This window comes from Melanotaenia boesemani, chromosome 2, assembly GCF_017639745.1.
Source record: "Melanotaenia boesemani isolate fMelBoe1 chromosome 2, fMelBoe1.pri, whole genome shotgun sequence".
NCBI lineage: Eukaryota > Metazoa > Chordata > Actinopteri > Atheriniformes > Melanotaeniidae > Melanotaenia > Melanotaenia boesemani.
Window position 1 is genome coordinate 32062209 of NC_055683.1, and position 16937 is coordinate 32079145.

The 16937-nt window shown below is 42.2% G+C and overlaps 1 protein-coding gene across 2 annotated transcripts in view; it reads left to right on the forward strand.

The window, feature by feature from the left end:
* The first annotated feature begins 1473 nt into the window (after positions 1 to 1473).
* arhgap23a (Rho GTPase activating protein 23a) overlaps positions 1474 to 16937 on the forward strand; it is a 65386-nt gene continuing 49922 nt past the window's right edge. Inside the window, exon 1 of one of the 2 annotated variants that reach the window (XM_041999962.1) lies at positions 1474 to 1894. In XM_041999962.1, the coding sequence (XP_041855896.1) occupies positions 1886 to 1894 (9 nt within the window). In that variant the 5' untranslated portion in view covers positions 1474 to 1885. Of the gene's footprint in view, positions 1895 to 14280; positions 14518 to 16937 lie in introns of those variants that run through there. The other variant, XM_041999935.1, reaches the window with a different exon arrangement.

Genomic DNA, 16937 nt, shown 5'->3' on the forward strand with positions numbered 1-16937 from the left:
ATTTTTAGTTTGCGTTCACTGATACATGACATTTTTATGTGTTTATAATTACTTTAAAGGGAAAAAATCCACCCATATAGAAGTCTGGTTATTTTACAGCTGCTGGCAGCATTCCTTACATTTCTGAGAATATTAAATTGCCTTCGATATCCTGCTTAATTCTAGCTGGCAAAATGTACACAATGTGACAAAATTTTAAAGAATAATCAGTAACAATCAGGATTTTGTAAGTGCACAAAAATAAATAATAATAATATGGTATGTTTGAAATTAAAGGATGTGAATTTTGCTTTCTGTCTTCATCGGGAGATGAATGAATGTTTTTTCAGCTTTTTTTTTTTTTTTGCACAGCAGAATAAAATAATGAAAAGTCTTTCAATCACTGACAGAAAACTCAATGTAAAGTGGAAAAATAACAATCATTATTTAAAATATTGTTCTTGCACAATATCCCCTGGAATGCAATGAACAGAATGAATGATGCATTGTCCAGAAAGAGTATCCCAGTCCCAGTGTGTCTTTTTCTCTATAAATTGTGATCCACAATGGGATCCATGACATACAGCAAGTTTGTAATAACATCTCCCCTCTATAACACCTGTGACCTCCTGCAACCTTCCCTGGAATGCCAGTGAGATAGAGTTTATAGGGGGCTGGTGAGGGTAGAGCAGCACAGAATTAAGTGTAATGATACAATAGCTGGGAAAGGAGAGAAAGGAGGGGGGCACACAGGACAGAAACAGAGCAAATACAGAAAAATGAGACAATAAAAGAAAAGAGAAAAAAGGGGAGTGAGAGGGTTTAGCTGTGCTTAGCCATGGCCTTCAGCTGTGGAGTTCCTGTTGTGGGCTGGGAGTTTCCCTCTGTGCAGGCCTAGAGGGAAACAGCAGAGGATGTCTTTTTCCTGGCTGACCAAGAATGCCCGAGCCTCGAGTCTTTTCCTCCTATCATGTGTGTGTTTTAAAAAGTTTATGCCAGAGTCCTTGTATTAATGATATGGCTTTTGGCCAGAGTGACTCTGATGCATAAACATTTCTGCAGGGAAGTGCAAGCAGGGTGAAACATTCCTCACAGGGAAAAAGGGATGTCTGGCCTCCACACAGATTGGACTACACATCCCAACATGCACCCTACACAATAGGAGGCGGGCATCATAAATCCTGCCAGCCAATGGCTTTGTGTGGGGATCTGTGGTTGGTGGGTTGCACAGCAGCTGTTGTCAATGGCAACAGAGGTTTGCAGGGAAGCATGAGCTGGACAGCTGGTAGAGGGCCCCTCAGTACCCTGCCAGGGGTCACATGGCGTCCTGGCAGCCAATCTCAGCCCTCCGCCCTCCTCTCTGCCTCACTCCTTCTCTCTCATTTGCTCATTCTTGTTCTCTTCAGCTGCAGCAGGAGGGGGAGGGGAGCTGGAACGAGAGGAGGGAAGTGGTGACAGGGAGGGAGTGAGGGAGGGGAGGTGAGAGGCCAGCTTACGCAGGGAACGAGTGAAAGAGCTTGAGAACGAAAGCAGAGAGCAGGAGTCTCTTCCTTCTGCCTGGTTATCACGGAGATAGGTTAGGATCCCACACACACCCTGTTTCCTCTCCATCTGCCACCCAGAGCAGCGGAGGAAGAAGAGAAGACTGAAGAAAGGACAAGAGATGAGTGTCTAGTTGGATGTATCAGGCTGTCACAGTCAGAGGCAGAGGAAGAGGCAGAATCATGCCTCTGTGGAGAGGCGCAGCAGCGGCTGTTGGCTGTCAGGCTGCCTCGCCTGTGTGAGGAGAGCAGGACTGGATTTCTTTTGGGAATACTGAACAAGGACACAAAAAGAAAGAAGAGAGTCAGTCGGTGATCTTGTGCCATGACTGGGAGCAGGAGGAGGGAGGCATCTCACTAATATCATGGACCAGGTGAGGATGGAGAGAATGCAGGGAGAGAGGGAGGGAACTGAAGGGGAAGTGAAGGGGACCACCACCTTTTCCGTGCTTCGTATATCCACACCTTACTGACATGAAACACATAGGGCAGTAGCAGCTGGTCTATTCATAACATCAATCATCCCCCTTTCCATTTCCTCAAGGCAAAAACAAACAGCACAGCATGCTGCTCATCCTGCAATGTGTTTTACATTCCCCCCTCCGGCAAGCCGGTTTTTACTCAAGGGGGAGGAGGAGCATGGAGAGGAGGGCAGTAAAGGTGATGCCACTGGCAAGTGCAAGGCCTCTGGAGAAATGACACAGTTAAAAATCCGCACCAGTTTATCTCTGATGCTGGGTTTTAGCTCTAAAACTTGAAGGATGATGGAAAAAAAAAAGCATAAAACAGGGGTGTGGCTGTCACAAAGCAACTGGCATCCTCATCCAGAGTCAGTCAGGATGGAGGCAGGAGATAGGATGTCATGTGTCAGTGTTCGCTTTCAAAGATTGGAGTATGTATTTCATTCAGAGTGTTTACGGCATTGAGGCATTGTGTACACATGTCACATCCTTTGCAGAAAATCATCACCAGCTCCACTTGTTTACTTTATAAGCAGGACTGTGACAACAAGGATGCTTTCACTTGAACTTCCCTCTCATGCTCTTTAAATTGTTTATGTGTGTTTTCAAATATTTGGAGTGTTTTACAGCCTGTTTGCCAGGCTGTTTAAGTCTGTGCAAGCTGGAGGAAAGCAGCTGTGGCTGGTTGAGGTGATGGATGTTTCAGAAGAGGAGACGTGTCCCTCCTCCTCACGTCTTCCCTCCATTGCCCTCATCGCACTGCCAGCATGTGTCCTGCTCATTGATTACCTCATCCCCCCTTGTCACCCTCCCTCTGTCTCCTCTGTTGCTTTGCGTCCTCTCATCTCATGAGGTGGAAGTGGTGTGAGCATCAGGGTTGTGATAAAAGGGTGGAATAAGGGGGTGTATGGGGGACACACCCTGGCCCAGCCCTCATTTTGGGTGAATTATGTATTAGTCCACCTGATCAAGGTCTGGGTAAGCCTCCCATTATAGAGATGATGTCATCATTCTAGCAAGGCAGACTGTTTTTGGGTGTGTATGGGTAAAGACTAGTTTAGATACTGTTTGGTTTCATGTGCTTAATTTATCTCTTGACCGAATTTCCCAAAATTAGAAACTTGGCTCTTTGTGTTTGGAAATGGCACATGCTGTGTATGTGTTGTTACCTCAGTAGGACACATACACACAAAGTATTGGTTCATATTCTGGACCAAAAATAACAAGAATGGTGTAGCTTACCTCTCAGTATAGCCCACAGGAAACAAAAACCATTTATAAGACTGCGCAGTGCTGTGAAATGCTGACATGGCGTGGCCTTGGTGCAGAGCTCAGGCTGGGTCATTGTCATTTTTATAGATGGATCACAGTGTGACGTAATATGATTATAGTACTTCCTGTTCATCACGTGACTACGTATTATTGTCATTTGGCAATAAGGCTGTGAGGCTTTATCTCCTTTTGTGTTTCCTGCTTCAGGCCTGAGGAACATCCAAGGATCTACTGTCAGATGGAAGCCCAAACATGCACAAACACTGCTGCGCGAATATAAACACAGGCATGTGATGTTTACTACAGTCATGGAAAGTTTTAAGTTAACTGTCAGGGGGTATCTGAGGTCCTCTTTCTCTTTTTCTCTGTGTAAGAGCTACTCTTGCAAGTAACACATACATGCATTCACAATCCTAGCGATAAGGAGGGCAGTGGCTCAGAGAGGAGCAATAAAAGGCTTGTTATGTAAAGGGCGGCAGTGGGACACCGCTTATTCTTAGAGTCTGTCTGCGATTCATTCCTCTTTGTCAGAGTGATGCTGTCCTCCATCCTCTGCATACGCTGTAATTCATCCTCACTGGATGCATCTGGTTTTACAGGTTTTCACAGCAGAACACTTGCCTGAGGACGATTTAAGAGTCAAACCAGCATCATTAGAGCTTTGTGATCAATAGTCATTAAGGCAGACAAGGGTAGGGCTGTGGTGACTCCAGGGTTTGAACACGGAGCTGCATGACCACTTCCATTAGAGAGAAACATGTTGCATTCTCGGCTTTAAAAGCCTGTGATAATAAAAGGTACAAAAGATTCACTTTTACAGACACTGTTTGCTGCATACTTTTTTTCATTGTCCATGTGTACTGCAAGTTCAGCAGAGGGAATCCCTCATATCTACTGGAAAACCCACATTCATGTGAACACGGGCAACATTGTTGTGTTTATGCAGCTGTCTGGACAAAATTACCCCAGAGGCTTGGTTTGGTACAAGGCGACATATCTAACTTAAATATGTGCATGTTTGTGTTTGTGTGTCTGTGGTTCACAGCCAGAGTTATCTTGCAAACTGTTTTGTCTGTTTCCCATAGATGTGACTGAAATGGAATGCAGTCAGAATTAGCTCAGAGCGAAACAGCCATGCAGGGAGATATTTTACGAGAGTGAAAGTATGTGTGTGTGTGTGTGTGTGTGTGTATACGTGTGTGTGTGTGTGTGTGTGTGTGTGTGTGTGTGTGTGTGTGTTAGAGAAGAAAGGGTCTTATTAAGTTACAAACGAGATAGTGAGAGGGAATGTGGAAAGAGGCAAGTGGGTGAGAGGGACGGATAAAGGAAAAGAATGAGTGTGGAACAGGTGGTCTAATCTGAGGCCCCACCCAGGACACCCTGATCCCCCCTGCCTTCCAAACTTTGCACTCTTAAGAATTTCTTACTTTATAGTCCAGAGTGGTGGTCACTCTTAAATACTGCGTTATTTGCCACCAAATAAGCACATTTCTGCAGCCTCCTGACCTGATTGTTAGTTTTGCACAAGGAAGAATTACAATGAATCTTAGCTATACTAAGCTATAGTGGGCATGTGGGGTTGTTAAGCTGGTTTTGTGTGTGGTGAGAAAAAAACACTCAGAGGTCTCTAGGGATATAAGTGGGACATGGGGCTCTGGGACTGACCCTGGGCACCATCAAAATGTCTCTGCAATAGATTAAAGGCATGCATGCTGCTCTGCCATGCAAGAAAAACATCACTCAACACTATTCCATCAAGATAAAGCCATCAGGCTTAAATATTACATCTGCACCAGTGTGGTACTTTTAATGCATGACTGCAAAATCCCTCATCTGGTTTTTTTTATATGTGCTCGTTTCTGCAAAACTGTCTTTTTGCTTGAGCAGGAGGAATCTTGAGCAAGCATTGATGAGTGATTGCCAGCTCAGGTCATCATGTGAAATGTCATTTAAAGATGCATGTGAAGAATGTTAGCCCAGGGTTTGTTTTCTTATATCAGCCTCTATTGGATTTTGATGTGGGCAATACCAATTTGGCAGATGCCTGGAGCAAGACAATAGACAGATTGTTCTGTAAAGAAATTAGGACACCCATCTCCTAGAAGTAAACATCTATGCTTAGGACGACTGCTTTAGACCTTTGCCTCAATGCTCGGTGCAGATGGCAGCAGTGGAGAGGGTATTCTTTCAGGAGGGTCAGAGGTGAGCCAGCGTGGTTAAAGCTCTTCCTGTCAGCAGCACTTTGCATCAGTCAGAACCATGTCTGGGATATGTGGGATGATGACACAGGATGAAGTGGGATAAATAGAACAAAAAAGAGGGATGAGTTTTATCAATAGCATGAGGCAACCATCCAATTAGGAGCATGTTTGCTACTGAATCCAATTCACTTTAATGGGCTTGTTGGGAGTAGTTTTTTCTGTTTCCATTTCTTGAATTTACTTTTTAAACCTCCACTCCTCTAGTCTTTCAGCTGTCGACATCAGCGTCCAGGGTCTGTGTGAAGATGCCAAAGTGTGATGAACAGCTGTGTGACTGATGCCTCCGGTTTCATAACTTTGATCATTAAGCTGGCCTCAGATATGCCCTGCTGTTAATGTGCATCACAGCTGTGTGTCAGTAATGAAATGGGCTTCATGTGCTACTGACCTCTTGTCCTATTTTCCAAACTGGTGCCCTTGTTTTGAGCATCATCACATCATTTTGTCCCATCTTTCTCTGCCATTTAGTCTGACTGTGTTGACCCAGCTTTTATGCGGATGCCCCTACAGAAAATACTGTTCCTTTAGATTTTACATTTCAAATCCCACAGATTTGAGGAAAACAAAAGTTGCCCTCATATTATTCCTCACACCCTCTTTTGAACATTCTGAGCCCCCTTGTGGCATCCAGATGCAACTGTGGCTCAGTTTCTATCTATATCAGGAAGTTTGAGGATTAACTGTTTGGGGAAATCTGTGCAGCGTGCAGCATGGGAACAGATGGTCGTCGTTTCACAGAATTCATACTACAATAAGAGGATGTTTGCTTATATTGCTTTTAACCTTGATGACAATGCACATTTATAAATAATTCCACACAACATATATAATCCTCTCAGTAAGCAGTCACAGCCTTGTAGAAAACAGAACAATTTCCCTGAATGTAACTTGCTGTTTTCCTTCATTTGATATATATATATATATATATGTTAACATTTTATTTCTTTTTAAACCCTTTTTTATGAGTATTGACAATCCTTTGCAATGTAGTGTGTACACAGTCTGTATTTAAAGGTTTTAGAGATAAGCAATGCCAGTTCTTATCTCTGTCTGTAATTTCTTTTAAGGTATGAAGTTTTCAGTTTAATTATAATTTTTCATGTGACTGACTGCAACATTTAGGATGTGAGAACACAATGTGTGTGTTTTTTGTTTTGTTTTTTTTGCACTGTAGGAAACTTTGGAGGGTTCTTTTGGAGGGAATCTATCAAAGGATTCTTTCCTGCAGCCTTCTGTCCTCCAAAAGGAGAACACCCTGTTTTAAGGCCATGTCTAGACAAACTTATCTTTCAGTTTTAAGGATGGAGAAACCCTAGGATTAGAGTATGATCCCCTCGGGGGGAACAGGATTATTCAGTTTACTGTATATTCTGTCAGAGGTGTAGGTTAAAGCTTATGTTGCACCACACATGCTTAATGAACATAAGGTCCTGTATTAAGACCTTAAGATTTTTCTCATTACACGATGATGCACGAATATTAAAATGAGTTACATGCACTGGATGATTCAATGAAACACCCATAACTGCTGTGTATTTAAGAAATTTGATATTTTCTCATGTGAGTCCTGCACAAGAAAGCTGAAAGAAATCAGACATTAAAATCACTGTGTAGCCCCAAGTCAGAATAAACTGGGATGGAGATAAAATTATTATTATTAAAAGAAAAGACAAAGATGTATTTTTTTAGATGATATTTTAGGTTTTATTGTCTTGTTTTGTTTTGTTTTACAGACATAGAGTACTGAAAAATGTATGCAAGAAATTTAACCTGTTGGTACCAGGCATCCTGTGGGCGGGACATGACAAATCAATATGTGGTTTACTCAGACTTCCTTCCAGTACCTATACATGTTTCACAGCAATGGAAAGCGACGATTCTTGAGATTTGAATGATATTTACCATTGCAGGCTACAATATAACAGAAGATACAATAAACACTTTATTTCTGACCAGTTGAAAATGGAATTGAAGTCATCTTTGAAGTCAAACTGTTCTAGTAGCAGATGGTACTGCAACAAAAACAGCTCATGGTATCCAATTCTTTCAAAATCAGATCAGGAATATGGATTAATGTGACCACAATACATGTTTCCACTGTGTGATTGTCCATCCCTAATGCTTGTGGACATGATTAATTAATAAATACTAACGTAAATAACAATAATAAAGGTAATCATTGTATTGTTATTGCATTTACTGTGTCTTTACAACTTTATCTTAACCACCACATCAAAGAAATATAATAATGTACAAGTTACCATCCTGAAGTAACCATAAATAGTCAAATCTGAGGTGCTGTGATGACAGGTTAGAGGCATTTCCTAAAAGTATCACAAAAAAGTTATAACAATCTCTCAATTGTCTTGATTGTGTATGTGTGCATGTGTGTGTATTAAGGAAACATGCCTACCAATCTATTAATAGTCAGACTAATTTTTATCAGTTATTTAAGTTATTTGAAGATGCCCCTGTCTCATCAGTGACTACCCAAAAATTATTATGTAAACATTTTAGCTGATAACAGACAAACTGTTTCCCAAATGTGTCTTGAAAAGCTCTTTGGAGCTCATTTCCATTGTCTCGCCTCATCAGGAAGTGGAGCTGTGAAAGGTAAAGAGCCTGTACTGTGAAGTGGCGGTCAGCAGGAAGGAAACCCACTGAGCTGCTACTGGAACCATCAGACACTGTTTATTTTCTTTCCCTGTCTCTAAGAGGAGGTTGAGGGGAAAAGAAAAGGTGGACTGGGCCGCTGCCTGCAGGGGATGTCTTTTGAAGAATGTGTGCCAAGCATTTATAGTAATTTGGATATTTATAGAAACAGAGGAATTCCCTAGATATGATTCACTTGTTCTGTTTTCTGTGTTCGTCTGGAGCTTTGAGGAATAATTGATGCAGACAAACTGGAGACATTTAAGGGATGAATCAGTGGTCGTTGTGCACATTGTGACACCTGAACATCCATTACTGTACTTATTAGTCTTGGGATACTTCCTTCTCTTTGTTCCTTTATCTTAAATCCTCCCACATGGCGGATCTAATCAGCTTGCTCCATGTTAAGACCGGCTTCTGCGCCAGAAAGAAAACTGGATGGTGTGGAGGCTCAGGAGTTCATATTTGGGGAGGAGATAGTGCATCAGCTTGTACAGAAAGATAAGACTTAAACTGCTTTGAAACAGTTCAAATAAAAGGCTTTATGCAGTAAAATATTATCTTTTAACAGATGTTGATGCAAGTGGCTGTTATCAATTGTGGAAACTGAATCATGTACAGTAGGATGTGGTAAACTAGCTTTATCATTGACTGCTGGTAGGCTTTGGCACACACTTGTGTTTTGGCTGAAATTAGTCATTCTCTCCAGCATTGTGCACAGCCTAACGCCCTCACCAACTGCCGGAGCTGTAACCTGCCTATTTCTTTAAAGATTTGGAGTTCACTGGCTTGTTGATGGTTGCAATGAGTGAAGCAGCTTCTTGCTGACAGGAGATTACAGTGAAATGAAGCAGTGGCTTAAAAAAGGTTAATAAAGGGGTTGTAGAAGAGCAAAAGGTAAAGAAGAAAAACTATCCTGGCTCAAACTGTGCACAGCTAATATGATGAAAGGGTCTTCCTGAACATGTGCACAAAAACAATCAGCTGTAAATCTTCATTTTTAATTTCGGGATTTGAGAAATTTTGGGAATTATGCCCCTATTTAGAGTAAAACTGATGTTAAAGCAGGTATGCTTCAGGGGTCAGGTTGTGCTGTCGTCCATCAATCATTAGTGGTTCCAACCTGAGTTTATTCATTGGCTTAAATGTCCTTGGGTAGGACACTGAATCCCAATTTTCTCCAATCACAGCAGCTCTGTGACCATTTGTGTGAAAGTGTGTATGGGTGGATGAGACAAAACATTGTACTTGCTGTGGAAAATATCTTCATATAAATTAACTATTGACCAAATGTGTTGGTATACGGGTAGTTTTCACAAATTCAAATCAAATCAAATACACCACTCAGTTTTCAAAGCTGTGTCATCCTAGTAGATGGCCTAAAATGACACACAAAACTACAAAAATACAAACTGATAACACATCACATGAGTTGCTGTGCAATAGACTTTTTTATTTTAATTAGACTGTGCTGTTTAAGCCAATTATTTTTTGTTTGACTGGCCCTGTAAAAGGAAACCTTATATGAATGAATAAGTATGCTTTATGTAGTTTAGTCAAACTTGCATACACTTTGTAAATGAGATACTTTCTAACAGGATTACCACTAAGTGGTAATGGCACAATATGTTTCATATAGACTGGAATGGATCACACAAGTCAAGGAATTTAATCAGTTAATGTAATGACAGAAAAATGTATGCATGTTCCTAATCTAAAAGCAGAGGAGTATAGATGATTTGTTTTTAGCTGGGGCAGTAATTCAATTTCTAATCTAATGATCATCAAATTAATTTGTAAGACTTTAACATCACAGAAGTATCCTCTGGCATTAGTATAAGCAGGACTCAAGGTCAAGCAATTAGAAAAACTCTAACAAACATTTCAAACTTGTATCTAAAGAATTCATGTGGCAATCTAAACTTTTCACCCGGGATTGTGTTTGCCTGTAGAGTCCCGTTGTAATGCCTTTCTTCCCGTCTGTGCTGACTAGTCAGCTGCTTCCTCCTCTCGTGCCAGTTGTCCGGCCCAGACAAAGAGGGCTCCTCTGTCAGTGCAGGGGAGGGGGGGGATTTACAGCTCTGGCTGGAATCCACGCAAGACTGGGATTGCCGCTGTAACCCCCCCCCCCCCCCCCCCCCCCCCCCCCCCCAACCTTCCCACAACCCCCTTCAAAGGAGTGCCACAGAAGCCTCCATGTCAACAGGCAGCCAGAGACAAGCACTCAGCAGAATCTCCTCACATATCTTCAACTCTTTCACATAAATATCCAAGCTTTGACATCCACATCTCAATCTCACGAGTCATGTATGTGTTCATACATACTTAGCAATAAGCAGCTGAACAGTATTTACAAGCTTGAACATTTGCGCACGTGTAGTCACGTTTCTCCGGATTCTAACTGACTGACCACTCACATCTTTCACCGGACACATTTCACATTATGGGGCCCAGACTGTGTTAATCAGCTTCTTATTTCATTTGAGACCAAGACAGATACAAGTCTACAAGTCTGCTCATTATATTAGATTAGCGAGAGAGGAGTTGATACTATAGCTTGGCAGGATTTAAACACTATGTCCATTTTGCTCTTAGCTGTAAGAAAATCTCCCAAGCACCTTCATTAAACTCAGCCGTATCAAGCAGAGGGATAGTGTGGCCTAACGAACAGGGAGCTGAGTGTTACAGACTCTGCAGAGGCTTAAAGTGAATGATGTTGAAAAGTTGTGGCCTTAGACTGCAAGTATATCTGTGCAGAGGGGCTGGCAGACATTTACTGAAAGGACAGACTCAATAACTTGAGGGAAGTGAAGTGAAACAGAGGAGGTATGAAAGAATGAGGGAGCAGAAGCCTTGGAGGCGGGTTGACATGGAATAAATGGAGTGACCACAATTAATAGTAGCATACTAGGCTCTGTGAAGTGGCCTAGAATGGTATTAAGGATGCCCACCCACTGTTTCTTCCATCTCTGAAGCCTCAGTATCGCGACCCACCCAGGCTGGACCGCTAGTCTGAGCTAGGCCAGAAGAGCGAGGTGGGAATGTGAGGTGGAGGGACACGCAGTGGAGTGAGTAAATGGGATGATCATTGTTTATGGTTTGTCCTACAAGGCGCCAGGCCTCGTGTGTGATTATGTAATGACTGAAGGGAGACTGAATGCTTCCTGCTCATCCTTATCTGGCCCTCAAGGGAAGAAGATTGGAGCGAGTCACCTCACATCAACCTCAGATCGGAGGCTTAGCCAGTCAATCAAAGGGACATACCCAATGCTCGAGGCTGTGTGTCAGAGAGTAAGGCTGACCCAGAGACACGGCAAGAGCAAGACAGAATCCCTAAACAACACTGTGAGCTCTCAAGTGCAGTTTATGACATAGAAGAAAACAAAAAAAAAACCACATATTTCGACTGGATAAACCACCATTATGAAATATGCCCCCACCCACTCCCACCCCTCTGCTCAGATGTGACACATAAAATGCAGATATATCCCTTCCTCTGTCTACACCTCTCACTCTCAGCTGAGCACCAGCCATCAATAACAGAAGGCCCATTTTGCTTGTCTGACAGGCAAATTGATGCATAGCATGAGTCTGTATCTGCATGCAATTAAGGAGGTGCGGACAAACCCTCACGCAGGAGGAGAAATCACTGACACAAGATAATTCTTCCCACAGAAAAGTGCCAGGGCACAGACTGATTTATCCCTCCCTCTGCTTGAATAGAAAACACATTGGCTGCAGAAAAGCCAAAGAGTCTGCAGACTCAGATCCAGGTCAGAGAGGATATAAAATGTCCAGCTGTGACAGCCATCTCACTGAAGAAAGCGCTCAGAGTCCCACCGTTTGCATTGTTGTCCTTCTTATTTGTAGAGACCATCTGCCCTCCCCTCCTACTTTAAGACAAGAATACTCCTGCTAAGTCTCTCCAGGCTCTCCCTCTGCCACGGTGGATTTCCAGTGGATCTGGGATTCACAGATACTACTTTGGCCTCACTGTATGTGTAACCTGGAAGGGGATTTAGGCCACATATGGTAATTATCTGCGTCAAATGGGAGATAAGTGAGGGTCATACCTCGGACTTTCGAAGATGTCTCCCTGTAAGCCCTTGGCAGTGATTTTGTGTCTTTGAGTAGGCCAGAAGCAGAATTTGGAGGCCGTCATGAGACGGTGAGCAGACACAGCAGACAAGTTGAGATGAAGGCTAACTTGGCAGCTGCAGATCTTGGCGTGGGAAGACTACCGTAAGCTCCTTTTTCTCTCTATGACTCCAGACTGTTTCCCCATAGGCAGGCTTTTGAAGTGGCTCTGATACCTCTCAGGGTAATAGTAGCCACATGGGCCCCCAGCTTTGAGCCACCACAGCAGATAAAACCAGGACCATGTCTCCACATTTTTATCTTTTTCCTTTTCTTTAGGTTCAACCTCATATCCACACCCACTTCCCATGATGGCACAGTAGCCGTGGATAATATTTGTAGTATATAATGCAGAGTACCTTCTTGGCAGCAGTCTGAAGTTCCTTTCCTGTTAATGAGTAAGCTTCCCCTGACTGTGTGTCTATTGATATATAAATGGTCAGTATTTAGCCAGTGCAGCTAAAAATACAAATCTGTCATCACTTTTCCGAGAAGGTATGGTCTATTTTTTATTTTGTCTGTATGGAAAAAATTCAGGCATGTTACAATGAACTATGTTTTCAGCCATTGTTCATCCCTTCACTGTTGAGCTCATGTGTTTATCATGAGTCACACAGTTTATGGGTAACTATAGTTACCAAAGAATCTCATATATGAGATTCTTGGTTGACTTATAATTTATATATAATACACCAACTTTCTTTAGCAGTATGTCAAAAATGTAAAGTATTTCTTCTATGTGGCTTGCATAGGATGATTAGCTGGTCTAAATTCATAACTTATGGATTTTAGGATAAAAAACAGAACGTGATTGCTGTCTCATCTCATACACAAATGGTTGCTCTTTTAGCTAGTTTAAAGTTTTCCATTAAACACACTGACACATTTTTCAATTGTAAACAGTGGTCAAAAAAGAGAGGTTTTTTTTTCAAATTCTTTTGGCTTTGGAAAATTGTATGAATGATTATTAGTGCCATGTTAAATTTAATTTATGGCAGTAAAAAATAACCCGTCGTGTTTTCATGTCCGTTGAGTCTTCTGGAATCTGTTAAGGATTTTATATGGCCTTTTATGAATACACAATATGATATAATTCATTTGCTATTTGTACAACAATGAGAAATGTTTTTAAACTGTGCTTACACAGGTTTTCCCTGAGAGGTAAACCCTTACAAAAAAAAAAAAAAACAACAAAAAACAAAACAAAAAAAAACTGGGTTGTAGACGTAAGAATCCAAACATAAGCTGTATCATTGTGAAATAGCTTCATAGTGGTGATAAAGAAAAAGATCAAAGGCTTGCAAAGGGTTTGCTGGCAGCATACAAACGTTTTGGCGCAGCCAGAGGGAGCCCGCACGCTGCGGGTTTGCAGGGCGGATCGCACAGATTTATCTAGCGCACCCACATCCCAGCTTCACACTATCAAGTTTACCAATATATGTACCAGTTCCGGTTCATTACAGGGTCGTTACAAACATGAGGGAGTACAGAGATAATAAAAAGCATTTAAAATGGCTCATAATACTAACTCTCCACATAAACACTGATCCTGATCCAGTTTCCGCTGAACGTACAAATGCTGAAATAACCAACCTCATGGCCTATCGTTTCTGTACGTCTAAAAATAAGAATTTTAAGAAAAAAAATCTATAAGCAATGACTCACCCATTATTGTCTAACTGCGCTTGCCAGTGTTTTCAGTTATTTTTAATGTATTTATTTAAAACAGACACCATCCTCTTTTGGGTTTTACATTGAAGGCTGACTCCTCACTTCCTGCGTGGCCGCATGTTTTTACCCCGCTGCAGTCATTTTTCCAGGCAGGCCGAGCGCGCGCGCACGAACGCATACACACAAACACACACACGCAGGGATTTAGAAATGCACAACTGATGCGGTCTGGCGGAAGAAGAAGAAGAAGAAGAAGAAAAAGAAGAGGAGGAGGAGGGGGGCAGCGCACTGGACGTCCCGAAACAACGGGAACAGAGTTGGATTTTTTTTTTTCTTTTAAGCGGAAGGAAGCTGGAAAAGTGTTGAAGCTATAAACTCGTGTTTGACCGGAGCATTGTTACTCTCCGAGCTCACCGCCTGCCTCTGCTGCCGCTTGTGCAGCAACAAACCTGCGTCTCCTTGTTGCAGCCAAACAGTTTCTGCTATCCAATGAATGGAGTTGCTTTTTGCCTTGTTGGAATACCACCCTACTCTGAAAACCATGTAAGTACATGAAACTGGCCCAGTTAACTTTGCTTTTTAAAGGCTGTTTTGTCGCATTGATACCTGGACTTGCTGCCGTTTAGACAGTTGAAGCGCAGCGCCGTGGAGCTGGTCAGAGAGCGTGATTTCCTAAGAGGCTTAACTAACTCTAGTTTACACAGCCACCGAGTCCACACACACACACACACACACACACACACACACCGACATACTGTACAGAAACCATGTGGTTTGAACGTTTGTCCTGACAATGTGCTCACTGTTGTCGAGTGAATTCAGAAAACTGATCTAGAGTCCCATTTTACGCGCGGGTTGGGTCGGTCTTTTGTCAGCGTCTCGCTGTTGCAAGAGGAAGACGGGACGTCCCAAACAGGGATGGTACTCCCCAACTTCTCCACCGGTGTAGAGTTTTATCATAAATCACACATATGTAACTTAGTGATTCAGCTGTAATTTGAAAACCAAGACGTTTAGGACAGTCAGAGAATCCACCGCTCTGCCGCACATGAAGAAGGACAGTACATGAGAAGATTGGGAATGTGTGACCTCCAGATAATTCACCTCACAAGACTTCTCAGACTCCACACTTCTTTTTTGCACCTCATCTGCTCCTCCATACTGCATCACACTGCACGAGTTTAATACTTGTATGATTTATAAAAAAAAAAAATGCAGCCAGATCAGCTTCATCCTATTACTGAACAGCTAAAATAAAAATGTTTGCCAGAAGTGTTGATAAAGATAAGAAATGACAATGCCTTTTAAGTGTGACTTGAGAAGTGTTTATGGAAGCGTTTATTTATTCATGAGATAAAATATGTCAGTCTGGGCTTTGATCTTCTTGTTGTAGGAGACATATGGTTTGGTATCTTGGTCTGGTTCTGTTCAGATTTAACCTCTAATTGACTTTATCTTTGTTGTAAGTGAATGTGTGAGGCAGATGCAGAGATTGCTGATACTTCCTTTCCCCCTCTGCTATGTGTCTGTCTGACAGGGTTATGAGGTTATGTTTACCACTGACTTTGTGTGCTCATTCTTGCTGTAATTAGGAATCTGTCTGTTTTTGCTTTCCTTTTTCAGACACTGTCTCTTTATTTGTTGGTGCGAAGTTTATCCCCTCCAGCAAAGAATAACATTTCCTCTTCTGTGGTCACACTTTAATTGAAACCTCTGTGGTCGCTTGTTGCTGCCATAAAGCTGTGAATGTGCCTTCAAACATACTGGATTCACTTTCATCTGTTCAGTTTGGCCTCTTTTTCAGAGATGAAATGCTTTGTAGGAAACGGCTGCCATGTGTGTACCCACAAAACTGTCATTTTAGTCAACTGGAACTCATAAAACTCCTCTCCAAGTTTTTTAAATCCATCAGTTTTACTCTTTGTTTTAGCTGTTAGCGCGTGTCTTATCTCAGTCCGTGACCTGTTTCATACTTGAACTTTAACCCAAGCTGCGCTTCTCTCTGCTTGTCAACTCACTTTACTTCTACCAGAAAACAAATTCAATGTATTAATGTCTGTGTTATTTACAGCACTGCAAGTAAGCTACACAGATCCTTTTTCCACTTCTTTCTTGTGATTTAAAACCAATTCAGAATTACACAAGAATTCAATTAAATATTTAAACTGCCGAAATGAAGCGTAAAGCGCGACAGGTCTTGTATGTTGCTTCTGCATCCAAAGCTGGAGAGGAAGAGAGGAAGGTATCTGATGAGAGCAGTTGTGATGATGTCCAGTGGGACTGGTGTAATGTTGTTAGTGGTCCCGCTCCAATGTAGCAGTGCGGTGTTTGTGTGTGAGATCAATAAAGGCAGAGAGGAGCGCTTCTGATGTCCAGTGCTGCATCGTGCTATGTGATGCTGGAGTATATTGATGATGGGAAACATGAGAATGCTTTTATGAAAATCTTGTGCTGAGCCAGTCGATGCTAAAGCCCTTGTTTAGTCCCTCTGTGCCATGCGTTATCACTCAGCCTGTTTGTTCTGAGATGCTGTAAGCTAATGCAGCATCAACCTGCAGCCTGCCTCACTAATAGCTTCCCTGAGATTCACGTGTGGCTGTCAAAGGCCAGACTTCATAGATCCACCTTCCTGCTCCAAATGATTACAACACAGTCACCTCAGAAAGGATGCAGACCTCAAAACCACAGACCAGTCAGCAGGTCCAAGATCAGTTCCTGGTCAAGGCAACTTTAACTGGAAACAGCTGCAAGATGCTGCAGAGGAAAGCACTTTAGTGATTATTAGCAGATGGCTTCATCACGTAGTAGGCACATACTGTACTGTAGCAGGTACTGTGGTGCTGAGTGAGATCTAAAGAACTGTCGCTGTTTTTCTTTTCCTTCTAACCTCAAACTCTGTGTTCGGGTCTATTAGGTTTATAGCTGGTTTCTAACATTGTGTGGCCCTTCTGTATTAGAAGCAT